Below are 18757 nucleotides of genomic sequence, written 5' to 3'. Positions count from 1 at the left end.
CGAAACTCGACTATAATTAATTGGAATTGTAAGTTTGTACGCTATTATGATTGTATTTTATACTTCTATAATCACAAATTTCGCCAAGACTACACTATAAAAATATTAACAAAGACAAACAGTATTTAATCTATTCTCAATTTGACAACAGACGCCAAGAACAAAAGTTTGACAATAAATAGTATGCATGCGTGTGTGCGTCAAATACATGGTATGTAGTTTGTGTAATGTTTTCTTTATTGATTTAATGTATCTTTTATGCATTATTTAAAAAAATATTAGCATTGTGCACTTCATCTCTATATCTATATATATAAAAATGAAACCCGTTTTCCGTTGTCACGACATAACATGAAAACGGCTTGACCGATTTGGCTAATTTTGGTCTTGAATTATTTGTGGAAGTCCAGAGAAGGTTTAAAAGGTATAAAAATATGAAAATTCTCGGAATTAAATAAAAATAACAATTTTGTTTTCCCTTTGACGTGTCCCCCGTCGGACGGATTCCTTTTGTTTGTTTTAAGTTTATTCTATATAAAAGTTTAGGTCTTTTATTTATCGATTGAGGCACTACGAAGTCTGCCGGGTCAGCTAGTTCTATATAAGTGTGGAAAATTTCATACTCCTCCGACCGCGCAATTTTCGTAAAAAGGGATACAAAGTTTTTGCTTCACGTATTAATATATAGATATAAATACAAAATAATAATATACTCGAATCCACTGAGAAGATCCGGCGAGAAACTCAGTGGGTTGGTTAAGGTCAATCTCGGGTGATCAAATAAAAAAAAACACACAAATAAAGAGCATTAAGTTTATTCACAGCTTAAGCTTAGATTCGTGCCGGGTGAGTATCGCGTCGACGTCGGCGGCGCGCAGGGCGAGCGCGGCGGCGTCGTGCGGCCCCAGGGCGCCGCTGCGGCCCGCGGTCTTCACCAGGAAGTGCTGGATGAACAGCCGCAGGCTCTCCCTGAACACGTGCAGCTTGGGCGGCCGGGCCACCCGCTGGAACACCTCGAGCGACGAGGCCACGTCTTCGTTCATTATGATCGACAGCAGAACCTGCCGCATGAAGCGAACCGACCGCTTGCTCAGCTCCGAGAACTGGATGATCTGTGGACGAGCACGGTCTGGTTAGTCTGCCCCATAGATAGTATAGTAGTTTTATTTTTCCAAATGGAAAGACAAAGGTATCGAAAGGCACCATACAGCCTTATCTTTTATATATATATATATATTTTTTTATGATATATGATATTATGAAATGAAATGAAGCTGATTAATATGAAACATGGCATGGCATGGCATGAAATGAAATGAGACGAGATGATATGAGATGAAATATAATCTCAGTAGAATGGTGGTCGTTAACTGAGATTTTTTCAGTGGACTTTTTGGAGAACCCCGAGAAGTTACGTCCAACGGCTTTGTTTCATTTTCCCACATTTGTGCACTTTCACAGACACTAAACAGTTAATAAAGCACCGTTATTACAAATTTAAACCTGAAGAAACACTAAATAGACAAAATAAAACAAATTACACAGCTTCACGCCCCTCGCGTTCCCGCCAAAAAGTCCTGGTCCATAGGATAATACACATCATTATCAACAACAGCCCACAGTCGTCCACTGCTGGACATAGGCCTCTCCCAACCCACAGCACTGAGCCCGGTCTACGGCTCTCCTCATCCACTTCTTGCCGGCCACCGCTCGGAGGTCATCGCACCACCTAACTATACTGTAACTGTATATTGCAACTATACTGAGACCCTAGAACTTATATCTCAAGGTGGGTGGCGCATTTACGTTTAGACTTACTGGATAAGCAACTCAAGCACTCGACAATAATGTTTACGGGCGTCGGCCACCAGATGGCTTCGCTTCGATTAGTTTCTCATTGCTCCTGTAGATGGCAGTAACGTAGTATCCTATATTTTATTACTAATGAAGGATTTTGTAAATTTTCAGAAACCACAAATTGATAAAATCTAATCAATTTGTACAGAACAAATAACGATTTGTATGTTTTGAATTTTTTAATTTTCTGTGTTTAGTTACACAATTAATTAAATGCCTTAACTTTAACAGCATACAAGTTTAGGGGCATCCGCTACAAGATGTCGCTAGTTTCCACATGGAAAAAATATTTATCTTAAAGTATCGCAGGCCCTGGTCTGTTCAGCGCTAGGCGGCCAGCGGAGCCCGACGCGGAGTCTTACCTTAAGCACCGAGAGAGCCAGGCCCTTCTCCATAATTAAATGAACGAGGAACTGCGCTAAATTCGTTAGCGCCTGTTTCGACAGGTTCTCTATGTCCTTTATTTTGTCCCACACCGTGAACTGTATGGATAGCTGAAAGATAATGTTTTTTATTACTCAGAGTGAACAAGGTCGGGCCTGGCCGGTGTGAGTTACTAACGGAGCCCCGGGACATCAGCACGTGACTCCAGTCGCCCACGTTGACACATGAGGTGCAAGTCTCATTGTGTAACGGCTGTCTAGCCACACAGGCAATGCTCACAATGCGCTTTGATTTTTATTACACGATTTTAGACCTTATCCGTTCATTCCTTAGAGTCGTTCGCTAGCTCGTGTTGTCAAGTACGTATATATCCAGAGGGAAATTAATATCTGCAACGGAGTCCGGCACAGATGTCCTCTTTTCCATTCAGGCTTATATCATACGTCACCACTGCACTCACATATCGTCCCTCACACATTCCACCCAGTCTTTTTAGAACGCATAGAATTTGAAGGTGACTAGTTCAAAACCAAAGGGTTAACGGCGACCAATCAGCACTGGTGATGTCCATGAGCCACAGTAATTACTCGGACCGCTCCGGGGTCTATATTAACGACTAGCGGTCCGCTCCAGCTCCGCTCGGGTCTTCAACAAAAATTTCAACGATATTTGACGTTTTATTTTTTTATATAAAAGAACACTTATTGCAGCATAACTATAATAGTTAGACATGTGCTGTCGCAATACTTTTTGTAAATAATAATGTGTTCTACAAAGTCGTAGTACATTATTTTATTCTATCATCTATAGTTTTTGCAGGGCACGCGATCTAAAGAATATTTTAGGTAATTTGTTTACACCTTGGGTTACATTATTGGAGTTTTTGTAAGGATCCCTAATTTTTTTCAAAAAAGATCATATCCTATGTGACTCGGGAATAGTGTAGCTTCTAAACAGTGAAAGAATTTTTCAAAGCGGTTCAGTAGTTTCGGAGCCTATTCAATACAAACAAACAAACAAATCTTTCCTCTTTATAATATTAGTATATATTTTTTTCAAAAAAGATTATAGCCTATGTCACTCGGGAATAATGTAGCTTCCAAACAGTGAAAGAATTTTTCAAATCGGTTCAGTAGTTTCCGAGAATATTCAATACAAGCAAACAAACAAATCTTTCCTCTTTATAATATTAGTATAGAAGTATAGATACCTGATATTTCCTGTCAAACTCGCACAGCTTCCGTCCCAGGACGCCGTAGTACGGGTTGTACGTGGTCTCCTGGAGGCAGCAGGCCAGCAGCACGTGCGCCACCTCCCGCTCCTGCTGCCCCCTCAGGCCCAGGTGCTGGAGCTTCTCAAACGCGTCCATGTAGTCCTGGACAGAACTATATTACTGTCCCCGGCTATGGACCCCACTGTGTTAAAGGTGCGGTGATGAGAGCGCAATATTAAAGACCATTAGGACCAGTATTGTTTGAGCATACGATCCTCCTTATGTTGAATGGTCATCGTCGTCGCTCCCTACGATTGCCACTGCCTGCTCTCCACAAGCCTCGTTCGAAGAAGGACATGTCATAATGCGAGGGGAACTTTTTTTTTCCTACCTAAGCTGAGAGCCTTGAGAGGCTATATCAGCGTAACCTTAACTAGTAGGTGAGCTCACGGGGCTCAAATCTGACGACGTTGCTAACACGAACCCTAGCGAGAGCCGTGCTTCGCAGAATCTACCACCGGATCGGAAACGCGACCCATTGAGAAGATCCGGCGAGAAACTCAGTGGGCTGTGTCTGAGGGTTAATTTACTCGTCGAGCCATTCGTCGTAAGCGACGGGTTCGACGAGAACGATGACCGGTGCTTGAGGTACCTAAAAACACCGTCAGTGGATCTGGATGATCCGAAATGACGTGTTTGGGGCGACATCGACTGCTTTCCATTCTATACGCAGGATCTGGAATGTATTAAGACCATTAGGATTAGGAGCAGTATTATGTGAGCATACGACCCTCCGTATGTTGAATGGTCATCGTCGCTCACGGCACAGTCGCTTCCTACGATTGCCATTGCCTACCCTCCACAAGCCTCGTTCGAAGAAAAGCATGTCACATGGAACACTGTGGAGGGGAGACTCTAGATTTCGCCGAAGAAATGATTCTTAATTAATACAACGTTACAGTTTCGTCTCGCATTTATTATGTTCGAAATTTCGAACAGTTCGCACGGATGGCTGCAGTGTTATTTGTCGTTGTACGCATGTTGTGCCGACTACCGTCATATTTTCTATATTGAATACGAATGAACTCATAGCTAGTTTTAATTACATACATATATCTAAGACTCGCGAAATTCAAAAACGACTGATCGACGCACAAAAAGATCGTTTTTTTGTTTAAGGTTTTGTCTTCCCGACCAACCTCGAGCGATGTGTGGTGTCTCCAAACTTAGCTTGTTATCGATTTAAGCATCAATGTTTTTCAACATGAATTACCATTCACATTTTAAGTTGTATTTTTTTTTCAGTTCCAAACACAGAATTTTCTTCTTTTTTTTATGATTGAAGGATTACTGGTGGCCCGGAGGCCTTTCCAGTTTCACCAGGACAGGTGGGCGAGCAAAGGCTCAGCCAGGAGGGATGGGATTTGCTAACAGCTGCCCGAGCGCCTCCAAAAGAGACCTGACAACTCAAGAGCAGCTCAGAAATCACTTGCCTCCGCCGACATTATGACGCAGAAGATGCTCCTCCTGACGTCCGTGTTCATCCTCTGTTTCCGCGCCAGCTCCAGCAGCTTCTGGTCGACGGAGGGCGGCGGGCGCGCGTCCTCCCGCCGCGCCTCCCCCTGCCGCGCCCCGCCCTCCCACGCCGACCCCACCACCCACCACTTACCTCTCTCGTCGGCTGCAATTAACATAACGCGTTAGGAGTGGGTAATATCGGTTTTGCCGCGTATCGAATCGTATCTATATATCGAGGATCAATATCGGATATTGAATCTATATATTTTCTGAATCTATATATTGATGGATGCTAGCAGATTTTCTCGATTCATGATATTTGAGATTTGAAACGATACGCTGATATAATATCGTAGTAGATATAGATTTAAGTCAACGTTATACGGTTGGTTTTCTGATATCAATTTATAATAAAGTAATAAAAAGAACATGAAAATAAAAATATCAAAAAAACTTTCCTTCATGCTTTTACCAGGCTTAGGACTGGCTACATTATTTTCAGTTTTTAGTAATTTGTGTCTTAATTTAAAATTACAAAATATACCAAAAGAGTGTAGATTTCAAAAGTTTAATACAAACACAAGAAATAAACTCAATTATTTGGATTCAACTAAAAATAGAAAAATGTGTACTTTAAAAATCAAACACAAAAAACTTTTAAGTATTTATAAACACTTGTCCAAAAATTCTAGTTCAAGGTCAAAGCGCGTGAAATTAAATTCAACGATGCAAATAGGCTATACTGCATTCAAGTTAGGGTCGAAAGTTGAAACTTCTTTCCTTAATTGTATCCTGCTGATACGCTAAGAATAATCTACAGACATATGGACTTAAATATAAGGTTTACAATTGTATGGATAATGCCTGTTTCTGTTTCATTCATCACATGATATCCCTATCGTGCGCTCACTCACTCTGGCCGATTCGATACGAACCAAACGAATATTGCTGATATTAACGAATCGGTACGATATGGCGATGCGCATCACATCGAGCAATATCGTGTATCGGCTGATATCGAAATATAGATTTCGATTCACGAATCGGTCCGATATGGCGATGCGCATCACATCGAGCAATATCGTGTATCGGCTGATATCGAAATATAGATTTCGTTTCACGAATCGGTCCGATATGGCGATGCGCATCACATCGAGCAATATCGTGTATCGGCTGATATCGAAATATAGATTTCGATTCACGAATCGGTACGATATGCCGATGCGCATCACATCGAGCAATATCGTGTATCGGCTGATATCGAAATATAGATTTCGATTCACGAATCGGTCCGATATGGCGATGCGCATCACATCGAGCAATATCGTGTATCGGCTGATATCGAAATATAGATTTCGATTCACGAATCGGTACGATATGCCGATGCGCATCACATCGAGCAATATCGTGTATCGGCTGATATCGAAATATAGATTTCGATTCACGAATCGGTCCGATATGGCGATGCGCATCACATCGAGCAATATCGTGTATCGGCTGATATCGATATATAGATTTCGTGCGGGGCGATATCGGATTCAACGATATTGCTGCGATATATAGATATTGAATCTATATACGATTTATATCACCCACTCCTATAACGCGTTCATCGTGTGGGATAACAAATCCATAAAAAAACCTTTTTTTTATAGTTTATATCGGCGGGCAAGTTCACAGTTCACCTGTTGTAAATGGTTACCGGAGCCCATAGACATTTACAACGTAAATGCGCCACCCACCTTGAGATAATGGGTTCTAAGGACTCAGTATAGTTACAACGGCTTCGCGGCAGAAATAGGCGCGGTGGTGGTAGCTACCTGTGCGGACTCACAAGACACCCTACCACCAGTAAAAGTACTACATATTTTCTTAATCCGAATACCAGTGCGAATATATCTATTGATATTTTTGCGTATAATTAATTCGTAATGAATACCTGATTAAGGTCTATGTGACGGGAATTCAATTAAAGTTACACTAGCGCTGCAAGGCGCATCATCATACGACGTGGATATTTCTGACGTCCATCCGTCTCATCTTACTGGCGGCGGGGCGTGGGAAGGGGGGAGGCGGGGGTGGGGGACACAGGGGTGTGGGATACGGGGATGGGGGAAGACCCCGGGATGACCCGATATGAATCGGGTCATTAAATCACGTATATAATGTTATTTCCCCAACTCTTCATCTCCAAACAACGTTTGCGAGTTTTGTAAGAAAAAAAATACAAGCTTCTCGCCTTCCGCAAGATGGTGGACGCGCCGTGCCCGCGACGGTCGTCGTGTCTCACCTTTCAACAAGTCTTCTAGTCGTATGTTGAGTGTCGTGACGTAGTTCCCCTTCCTGATGATCCCCTTGATGAACTTCCTCAAGTGCTCCGCGTACGCGGGGTCGTACTGCGGGATCTTGGTGAGGTTGTTGTTCTTCACCGCCATTAGAACTTCGAGCAGGAACTTTATGCGAGACCTGCGGGTAATTGTGGCCTGATAATATCTGCCGACATTTAACGAGACATTTTTTACTGACTTCTAGGGGGACCGTATGCACGCGGCGGGAAACAACTACACTGCAGCGCGCCCCGCGGCCCTCTCCACCCCCATAGGGACCGAGGCTGGAGAACCCCCCCTCTGCCTTCAGGCCCAGCGGTGAAGGAATGGTGCAGTAAAGAGAGGAATGAGACCCACCGCCTCATTCTGCAAGGTGGGGGATTCGCAAGAATCGCCGGTGGGTAGCATCCCATTTATTTATTTTTTACCTACCTACCTATGCTGATATTTCAGCTTCACCTTCACGTGTAGGTAAGCTCACGGGGCTCAAACCGGGAGTGTTGCTAGTACTGGCCCTAGCAAGAGCAGTGCTCGCAGAATCAATCATCGGATCGGAAACGCGACCCACTGAGAAGATCCGGCGAGAAACTCAGTGGACTGTGTCTGTGGGTTAATTCACTCGCCGAGCCCTTCGTCAGGCGACGGGTTCGACGAGGACGGTGACCGGTGCTTGAGGTACCTAAAAACACCGTTAATGGATCGGGAGCATCCGTAATGACGTGTTTAGGGCGACGTCGACTGTTTACCATTCGGCCCACAGGATCGGGTATGGTCCCAGTCTGGACATATTTCTTCTTATTTATTACACGCGTGGTTTTAGAATCCTGATTTTGAATTTGGGACGTCGAGTGCGGAACATTAAAGCTGCGCCAACCCTCTGGCGGCGTCCTCGCTGAGCCGCGTCACTCTCTCCTGCGTCTCGTGTATAAAGTTCTTGAGGGCCAGAGGTTCCTCCTTCCGTAGCACTCCGCCGACCGCCCTCAGGGCCACCAGCACGCACTCTATGCCCTTCTCGGTGACGTCGACGAGCAGACGCGCTAGCACGTCGTACAAAAGGGCCGCGTGGTACACCTGCAACATTTCCATGAAGAAATCAATGGTACTCAGAGGTCAGGGCAACTGGAGAGTATCGCGTGAGGCTTGAGGTCGAAGCGTAATGATAATAATAGTAATGTTACGCCGGTAAGAGTAACGCCATCTATCGCCGAATAGCCGAACGATTATCGAAGGATCTAGTAGCACCTAGAACGCTCGAAAAGTACAACGCTATCTAGTGTCAGACAGCGGAAACACAATACTAGAGATGTGTGGAATATTCTCGATATTTCTAAGGATGAGATATCGACTATAAAAGCGTTTTAGGGATGGCACGCAGTCAGTCAGTAATCGGAACTACTCGAAGCGAAACAGCGAACGAATCACCAGAAGGTAAGCGGAACAAGCGAAGTGAGAGTTTTAAGGTGTTTGTTGAGTGTTTTAAGTGTTCTAATACCGTTTTTAGTTGTACTTTGGTGGAATTTAATTTATCCCGAACCCCAGCACGTAACAGTAATATTTATTTTATTTCTCTTAAAGGTTTAGAATACAATACAATGCATTAATAATATTTAAAAATTGTATAAAATTAGAATAAACTTCCGAAAGAGTTTGGTGTTCGTACTAGTTGGGAGTTTAAACACGAAGTCCAGTGTTACAAATCTCCAGCCTGTATGGAAGACACGACGGAAATGTCGACTCCATCATTATTTTATCAGCATGATTTCATTAAGTCAATACTGAGCGTGTGTCGTTCCGGGCGGAGGATGCCGTATGCTGAGGTGTATATGGGCGCAAACGCCACTATTGGCAATAATTAACATAATAATATATACACACACGCACTGTGCAAATTGTCTACAAAAACTAAAATCCTCGGGTGCTTGCATTTCTATTGATGGTCTATCCAATACACGGCAGTCGCCATAACCCATAGCGACCACAACGTGAACGCCATCGCTCACTTGAGACATGAGGTCAGAGGCTGCCCCACCCTTCAAAACGGAATGACTGTCAGCGGTCGTGACTTGGTCCGATTGAAGGTATGACATGTCATTCTAGTCCATTCCCCGAGAGCAAATAAAAATTTACGTGAATGTAGAACAGAGATCGCAGCGCATAAAAAAAAACTTACACTGTTCCAAATTTTTTACTGGTGGTAGGACCTCTTTACAAGACTATGTGAGGGATTTTTAGCCAGTGCGTATGAGGTCTTTCCGAGGCAAGATTACACTTGTTTACCGTATTTGCTGGTGGTAGGACCTCTTGTGAGTTCGCTCGGGTAGGTACCACCACCCTGCATATTTCTCCCGTGAAGCAGTAATGCGTTTCAGTTTGAAGGGCGGGGTAGCCGTTGTAACTATACTGAGACCTTAGAACTCATCTCTCGAGGTGGGTGGCGGCATTTATGTTGTGAATTTCTATGGGCTTTAGTAAGTACTTAACACCAGGTGGGCTGTGAACTCGTCCACCCATCTATGCAATAAAAAAAAAACTTCTGTTATTATAATAAAAAATTATCTAACACCGTTTTTTACGGCTAACCGTCTTCGCCATCCTCCTTTTCACTGTCATTCTCTTTTCCCTTTCTTACCGTTTTAAAGTTCTCTCACTCACATCTTAACTTTTTTTCATTGCCCTTGTAGGTAAACGAGCATACGGCCCACCTGATGGTGAGTGGTTACCGTCGCCCATGGACTTCAGCAATGCCAGGGGCAGAGCCAAGCCGCTGCCTACCGTTAAAGCCGTTTCACTCTCCGTTTCACGGTCTTTTCATACGTTCCATTCTTACCAATCCTACATGATCCATACCTTGAAGGTGTAGAGATACGAGAGACAGGAGACGAGGTTGTCCAGGCGCTTATCCTCGACCGGCTGCGGGGTCTGCATCGCCTTGTCGAACTCTTTACAAAGCACTTGGAGGAAATGCGCCCCTGGAACATTGTGCACTCGGTGAGTGACTAGGTTAAATTCATCACCAGCGTGCTCTGCTCCCATTCACCATCAGCCACGGCAGCCATATTTGTTTTTATTTTATTGCTTAGATGGGTGGACGAGCTCACAGCCCACTTGGTGTTAAGTGGTTACTGGATCCCATAGACATCTACAACGTAAATGCGTCACCCACCTTGAGATATAAGTTGTAAGGTCTCAGTATAGTTACAACGGCTGCCCCACCTTTCAAACCGAAACGCATCACTGCTTCACGGCAGAAAATAGGCAGGGTGGTGGTACCCACCCGCGCGGACTCACAACAGGTCCTACCACCAGTAATTACGCAAATTATAATTTTGCGGGTTTCACTTTTATTACACGATGTTATTCCTTCACCGTGGAAGTCAATCGTGAACATTTGTTGAGTACGTATTTCATTAGAAAAATTAGTACCCGCCTGCGGGATTCGAACACCGGTGCATCGCTTCAACACGAATGCACCGGACGTCTTATCTTTTAGGCCACGACGACTTCAACGTATTATTTATTATATATTACTCTCCTTAATCTTATTACACCACACGCCCCACTAAAATAGAATAAAAATTTACATGTCGGAGACGGTCATTAGTTTGGTAGCTAAACGAAACGCGGCACGATTCCCGAGAGATGGCAGCACGATTGCGGTATCGTCGGAACTCGACTAACTTCGTGCTACGACAGAACCTAGCCGATTATGGAGGGTAGAGGTAAGGAGAACCATCTCTGTATGTGAAAAAGTGTCCGTTAAAATCTGCTAAATAAAGGGTGGGGCTACAGTAGCAACCGGGTAAATTTAAAAAAAGATGCTGAAAGTTATTAGAATAAGATAGAGAAATAAAAAAGGACGAAAGAACTGTAAGCACTACAAAATCACAAAAGTATTTTATTTAAATCGTTATTTTATTTTATTTAAAAAGTGTTTTTATTATAAGAAAATGCAATCGATGTCTCCACGTTTTACCACAGCAATAATTTTAGGTTACATTGACGAAATTAGTTTGGACTACGTAAATATGCGAGGTCTTGTATATTACACTGTCACTAACTACTCTAGTCATTAAATATATATTAAATTTCCTAACTCAGCATACTTCAATCAGCTAACTACTCAATTCATATCATACCCTGTGCCTATGCTAGCGCCACTCTGGAGGATTTTCGAACTGTTATTTAGTGCTGAAAGTGGGACACTTTTTCAAGCTTCTCCCGTATGAGACGGTTCTCCTTACCTCTACCCTCCATACAGCTGATGGAGGCGCGTAGACGCCATCACACATACCAACCGGCCTTCTTGGAGTGCGGTGCCTCCGTCCTAAGAACTGTCATTCTTTTTCGTTTGCTAATGTCAAGAGAACATCTCTAAATTGCTCTAAGACAACAAACGTGATTTGTGTACTCAATATTTCTCTTAGCTCGATCACCCTATTCGCCTCTACGACGTCTGACGATGGTGTTAGTAATTGTAGTTTCTCGGACATATATATTTACTCACCTATTTCGGATCCGACATTGGCGTGCAGCACGGCGACCAGCGCGGCGTGCTCGGCCACGAGGCGGGCGGGCGCGGCGGGGGCGGGGAGTGCGGGGTTGGGGGCGGGGGGCGCCACGGTCGCGTGCAGCCACAGATCGCTGAGGCTGGTGTTGACTGCGTGCCTGCTGTTGTTGCCGTACAGGTTCTCTATGGACGTGCAGGCCCAGTGCAGGTTCGTGCCCGCCAGCTTGTTCAGCACACCTGGACATTTTCAAAACACAATAATTTAATAGAACTTTTTGGCGGAAACGCGCGGAGTGATATTGTGTGATTTGTTTTATTTTGTGTATTTAGTGTTTCTTCAGATTTAAATGTATAACAACGCTGGTTTATTAACTGTTTAATATCTGTGAACGTGCACAAATCTGGGAAAATGAAACAAAGCCGCTGAACGTAACTTCTAGGGTTCTTCCAAAAAGTCCATTGAAAAAGTCTCAGTAAATGACCACCATTTTACTGAGATTACATTTTATACCATATCATGTCATCTCATTTCATTTCATTTCACTTCATATTAACAATTTTTATAAAAATAAGAATATAAATTAAAATAAACATGACCTAAAGGTCTTACTTACCAGGTCATAAAATCCCATAAAAAAAAACAAGAATTTAATATTGATTCAAATTTACTCAGTGGCATTGGCATACACAGTTCTTTTTTGATGAGTAATTACTCATTATCCAAACACCTGAAAGTATTTTTTCTAAGAAGGCAGAAAACGTTTTCGCCTAATGAGGTATCAGCTGAGTAATTAGAGCTAATAAACATCATAAGGTAATAAGACAGACATAAGATAGAAGTCTCAATTATCTTGCATAGATTGCCTTAACGTTGGGACCTGCCTACAAGATATGAAACCAGGCAGTCTCACCACCGGATACCAGTACAACGACTAAGTTACGATGACTTTCAATAAAAACATTAACATTGTAGTGTTGGTCAACTCCAGTGACCAGTTAAACTTGATCAAGCAAAATTACATGAAGCAGGAATTTACTTAGTAATATTCTTACTTTTTATTTGCCTCTTGAGTTGTGTCAAATCTTTTTCTAGTGCAACGTCTTTGTTACGTAGATGGGGCGGTATGTATGTACCTTTTTGTTCCTGTAAACAAAAACAAAATCACTATCACAAACACAATATCTTAATACAAATCTTATGAATATTACGGTATATGAAAAAGGAATAAGTCAAACAAATAAAAAATACATATATGTACACTCAAATATTTGCAACTGACTTTTTTGATCACGTAATCAGACCTAGAATAATAGATCCCCACTGAAGATACCCATTGGATTAACTAAACATTATGAATAAATTACCATTTTTCATGTTATTTTACCACTAGAGGAACCTTAAATTTTCTCTAGATTCAATATTAAAATTCATCAATTCATCTGTATATATAAAAATGAAAAAACCCGAGAACGGCTGGACCGATTTGTCTAATATTGGTCTTGAAACATTTGTGGAAGTCCAGAGAAGGTTTAAAAGTTAGATAAATGAATAAAAATGCTCGGAATTAAATAAAAATAGCAATATTGTTTTTTCTATGATGTGTCCCCTGTCGGACGGATTCCTTTTGTTTATTTTATACAAAAGTTTAGGTCTTTTATTTATAGATTGAGGCACTACGAAGTCTGCCGGGTCAGCTAATAATATATATAAATGCAATATCTTGCTGTGGCCCTCCCATCTAATGTCCGTAATAAGGGTGGTAATCCCTTTGCTTGTCTTCTTACCATGGAAAAAAAAAACCTGAATGAGTGAGACAGTCATGCAATTACAATAGAGATATACTTAAACCTAAGGCTTAAAGATGTGTGGCAGAATACACAGTATGGTTTTTATGAACTTCAGATGGATCATGGATTAATTCATGGATCTAAATTAATAAAAAAATACTAAAATTACCTTTATGACATTTCCGTCTTTATCTCTCTTACGTCCATATATATCTTCCCAAATGTCAGGTTTCTCATTAGGTTCAACGTTTTCATCATCTATATCATCGCTAGACAAATGAGAGATCTCATCATCACTGAACACTTTAGATATGTCATCCGCTTTAATTATTCTTTCTTTTTTCTCTTCTTTTGTCTTCTTAATCTGTTTTCCTAGAAGTAGAAAAAAATATTTTGTATCAGAGAGCACTGCATCAAATATATCGAGGGGTCAAAGGCCATTTGATTTTGCAACTTTGCAGGAGAGCCATTTAAAGTTTAAAATTAGAAAAATTATTATAACAAAACAACCTTCTTCAGCTATTTCAACGGAGTAAATTTGATTGAAGTTAAATTAAAAACATTGAACTGTTGATGTTATTACCAAATAAAAGGATCCTATAGTTACAAAGAAAAAAATCATGTATTAAAGGAAATGTTGCATAAACCAAATAACATTTCACTCCTCAATACATATTATTATACATATTATATTGTGATTTTGTCTCATATCTTTGGAAGCATTGTGTAAATATTTTTTGTGTTTAAGAATACATTGATCCTACAGGAATCAATGAAAATCTGATATCATTATTCCTATAAAACAGTGTCAGATTATCAAAAAGACGCCTTGCTTATCCAAGTTTAAGTGTTTTAACAACACTGTAGTCTATAAAAATACCAAATAGTAGTGTTTCATTGTTTTATATGTGTAAATCTAATGGGCACTTGGGAGATACTCTATTTCTAATTCTTCTTGTAGTCAGTAGTTTTAATTTGGTTGTATTCTAAAGTAATTACAATGCTAATTTTAGCTATGTGTACCTCACCGTTCACATTTGTTTGTACAAGTTTTTGATAGATTCCTTCTCTAGTAATATAGAGTGGTGCATTTACTTTGTCCTATTCAATATAACATAATGTTGTTAGTTTACCTTCTGGTTCATCATTTAAATCACTTTCATCACTATCACTGGATAGGTATGATTTTTCATCTTCACTACTAACATTGCTTGATTCTTCTTTTACTGTTCTTTCTTTAATTTTCTTTTTGTCTGTTTTGTTCTTGCTAGAGATTTTCGGTTTTTCTGGAAGGAATAGTTTATCTATAAGTTAAGTCTGCAAATGCAATTTTAATCAGAAGTTATATTTGTGATGGACATTTAGATTACTATTGTCTACTCTACCCTAATCATTCATCATAGTAGAGGTAGTATTATTTATTATATTTTTAACCCTTTCACTTATCTTATTAATTGAGAGGTCACTAGACCCTTTAAATTTTTTGTGTCATACTGCCAACCATCTCTATGCCCATTTGCCAATCTAGGGTCTACCATTCACAAGGCTTACCAACCAACATGCTTCTATTCTAAAGATATGATATTACCCAATGATACTACAATAGCAATAGCAAGCCTATCAATCAAAAGAAGTATCAAAGTGATTAAGTAAATGTGGCTATCAAACTGAGGCAAGTAGGTAGTTCAAATCTCCTATTATTTAAAGTTTCATTTTGTTTCATCAAGGGAGCATTAAGTCATCTTACCTTCAAGCTCACTATCTGTTCCATCATAATCATCATCCAAATCATCATATTCATCACTCAAACCATCTTCTGCCTCTTCAGCACAACTCTCTTCACTATTGTCAAATTGCTCATCACTATTGTGCGGATCTACTTCCTGAGATTTCTTTTGTTTTTTGTCTTTTCCTGTAACAATTGCTATGTCTTCTTCAAAGTCTGAATCACCATCAACTTCAGCTAAATGTTTTTCTGCAGCTACTATCTGTTCTGTTGTTGATCTGTCACATATTTCTAAAAGGTCTGTGTATTTTGTAGAATGGAAACAGTCATGTTTGAGTTAGGTTCGGTGCTCTCCCCCACGCTTTTCATATTGCATATCAATGACATGCTATCTATTGATGGCATGCATTGCTATGCGGATGATAACACTATCGGCCATCAGAGTCTCTCTCAAAGCGTTGTACACGAGAGGCGATTAAAACTTGTGTCTGAAGTGGAGAACTCTCTGGGGCGGGTCTCCAAATGGGGTGAACTGAATTCAGTTCAGTTCAACCCATTGAAGACACAGGTTTGCGCGTTCACTGCGAAGAAGGACCCTTTTGTCATGGCGCCGGAATTTCAAAGAGTATCCTTGCAGCTTTCCGCGAGTATCGGGATTCTGGGGGTCGATATTTCGAGCGATGTCCAGTTTCGGAGTCATTTGGAAGATAAAGCCAAATTGGCCTCTAAAATGTTGGGAGTCCTCAACAGAGCGAAGCGGTATTTCACGCCTCGACAGAGACTTGCGCTTTATAAAGCGCAGGTCCGACCTCGCATGGAGTACTGCTCTCACCTCTGGGCCGGGGCTCCCAAATAGCAGCTACTTCCATTTGATTCCATACAGAAACGGGCTGTTCGGATGGTCGATAGTCCTGCTCTGGCGGATTGCTTGGTACCTCTGGGTCTACGGAGGGATTTGGGTTCTCTCTGTGTTTTATACCGCATGGTCCATGGGGAATGCTCTGAGGAATTATTCGAGATGATCCCCTCATCTCCTTTTTATCATCGCACCTCCCGCCATCGGAGCAGGGCTCATTCATATTATCTGGAACCGCTGCGTTAATCGACAGTGCGTTTCCAAAGATCTTTTTTGCCACATACCATCCGGCTTTGGAATGAACTCCCCTCCACTGTATTTTCTGAGGGCTATGACATGTCCTTCTTCAAACGAGGCTTGCGGAGAGTACTTTATGGTAGGCAGCGGCTTGGCTCTGCCCCTGGCATTGCTGACGTCCATGAGCGACGGTGACCACTTACCATCAGGTGGGCCGTATGCTTGTCTGCCTACGAAGGCAATAAAAAAAATAAAAAAAAACTTCCAAATAGAATACTGTTAGTGTAATTAGTAGGTTTTTTTAGAAACCAGTTTGATATAAATTTTAATATGATCAACTTTAATATAAATTAATAAAGTCCGGTAACTCACTGGGAAACTTGACAGGTGTTTAGGACAGATTTAACTTTTTATTTAATAAAAAAAATATATGGGTTTATTGAAAGGATACAGTCCAAACCATCTTCAGAAAAGTAATTGTTCTTGTTTTTAGATTTATTTAGGCCCATTTGTTTCTCAAGCTTTTTTATCAGGCGATCTTCTTCCTCATTGGCTTTGAGGAGTATCTTCCGTCGCTGTTCTTCCATCTCTGACTTTAATTGGTCTGCTTCGTTGATTTCCTTTTGTCTCTCTTTGTTAAGGATGTCATAGCTTGGCGCATTGGGTTTCTTTCTTTTTTTCTAAAAATGACCTGTGTTTTATTAATTGTGCCACTTGATAATAGATTCCTAAATTAATTTAATTGATACTTTATTTTAATATGACAGCATCCGCTTTAGGATTACTTAGTTATCTTTAAAAATATAATATATTTATTGGTAAAACTTCGTGAGTTTAAAATTCCTTAATATTGCTTAAAATTTAGAAATTTAAAAACCTTCATTTCTGTAGTATCTTGTCCATCTGCTGGTCTCTTTACGAACCTTCCGGGAGTATGCTGGGGATGAATTATAGACTGTTGTGGGGTTTTTTTCTTCAAATAATGTTCCTGGCGATGAATTTTTTTTTGCTGCCTTTTCTGTTTGCGTATAGTCTTACGACTATTTTCAAACTTTAAACGAGGTACAGGTTTTTTCTTCATTGTTAGGTTGGTTTGATGTTTATGAAAAGTTTGGGCAATTTTTTTAGGTTACTATTATTTTGATTTGACCATTTGCCTGACACTTGACATTGTGACAACATAAAGCAATCTATGGCCAAAATCATAGACCTTTTTTTAGATTCCTCCACTGGATAGGTGAAAAGAGCATAGCGTGCAAAGCCGAATATTTTTGAGAAACCAAAGCAATTTCTATTGTACAAATGGTAAAGTCGAACGAACAAAACGAAAAATGGACTGCTCCGTTGGCGCATCAGCTAGCGCCCCTGACTATTGGGATTTCGTGCAATTCTGCATGTGAGGAACTTATTTACTCCAAAAGAAACATAAATTGAATAAACAAGGTAATTCACGGAACTACATTCTTTGAAGCATCCAAGCCGTTTTACAGGTGCTAAAAATTGCAATGTTTTATTTATTTTGTTTAGTAAACGAGTTCAAGCCTACCTGGACAAATATGTGTTATGAATTGGAGCTTGGCTTTACACTAGGTATTTTTTGTTTAGTGTCATTGTAAGCAGAAGAGCAATCCTGACGGTGAGTAGTAACAATAAGTGTTCGTAATTCCAGGAGCACAGGATAATTTATAGCTCTTCGCAAGCACCGTTAAGTACAATATAATATTCGCCAGTTTTGGAGTGTTCTTAAGGAGTATGTTAAACTCTGCTGTAGGCTCGTTCACTCATGTAAGCAATAAGTAAAAAAATATACATTTGTGCTTTTGATCATCAGACTTTGTTCGTAAACGTTTAATAAATAATATTGCCTTAGATACATTGGTATTTGTGACCTTTAAAAACATAGTTACGTCGCGGCGTCGGCGTGATAGGTACTCGACGAGCACATCGGAGATTATCACGAAAATATCGTATTTCACGATGAAAATTTTCTTGTTCCGTACGAACTGAAAACCTAGTAAAAAATTGTTCACACTATTAATTAAATCTTAGAATAGACTACAAAACTTTGAATGTATTGGAACGAAGTTCCTTACGGCAGGCTTGGAGGGGATAGGGATTTTGCTGCGCGACCGAACTGAAAAAAATGTGATAGTAAAACCGTAAGAAAAAACAAAATGTGTGCAATTCACACGTGGTAGAAGTGAAACCTTCCAAAATTAAAATACAATTATCCTAAACGTCTTAAGTATATGTAAAATTTTGTCATTAGTAAATAATTGTAAGGTAGCGCCCTCTGTGAATTGATATTTTAATTTCACGTATAATCCTTAAATTAAAATTCACT

General features: G+C 40.7%; 2 protein-coding genes across 2 annotated transcripts in view; one reads left to right on the top strand and one right to left on the bottom strand.

Moving 5' to 3' along the window:
* Positions 1 to 18757, top strand: part of GSTs2 (glutathione S-transferase sigma 2) — a 469518-nt gene that overhangs the window by 61816 nt on the left and 388945 nt on the right. The gene's annotated exons all lie outside the window — the stretch shown is intronic.
* On the bottom strand, positions 800 to 17608 carry LOC114242376 (nucleolar MIF4G domain-containing protein 1 homolog). The gene is made up of 14 exons (XM_028173505.2): positions 17291 to 17608; positions 16865 to 17093; positions 15342 to 15620; positions 14728 to 14880; positions 13764 to 13966; positions 12860 to 12950; positions 11804 to 12043; positions 10147 to 10268; positions 8174 to 8370; positions 7263 to 7438; positions 4948 to 5135; positions 3452 to 3616; positions 2220 to 2351; positions 800 to 1112 (listed from the first exon to the last, which is right to left on the bottom strand). Exons 1-14 carry the CDS (start codon positions 17492 to 17494, stop codon positions 819 to 821), a joined length of 2673 nt encoding a protein of 890 aa, XP_028029306.2. The 5' UTR covers positions 17495 to 17608; the 3' UTR covers positions 800 to 818.

Source organism: Bombyx mandarina, chromosome 03 (assembly GCF_030267445.1).
Source record: "Bombyx mandarina strain Sakado chromosome 03, ASM3026744v2".
NCBI classification, from domain to species: domain Eukaryota; kingdom Metazoa; phylum Arthropoda; class Insecta; order Lepidoptera; family Bombycidae; genus Bombyx; species Bombyx mandarina.
This window is presented reverse-complemented; position numbering and strand designations above follow the sequence as displayed.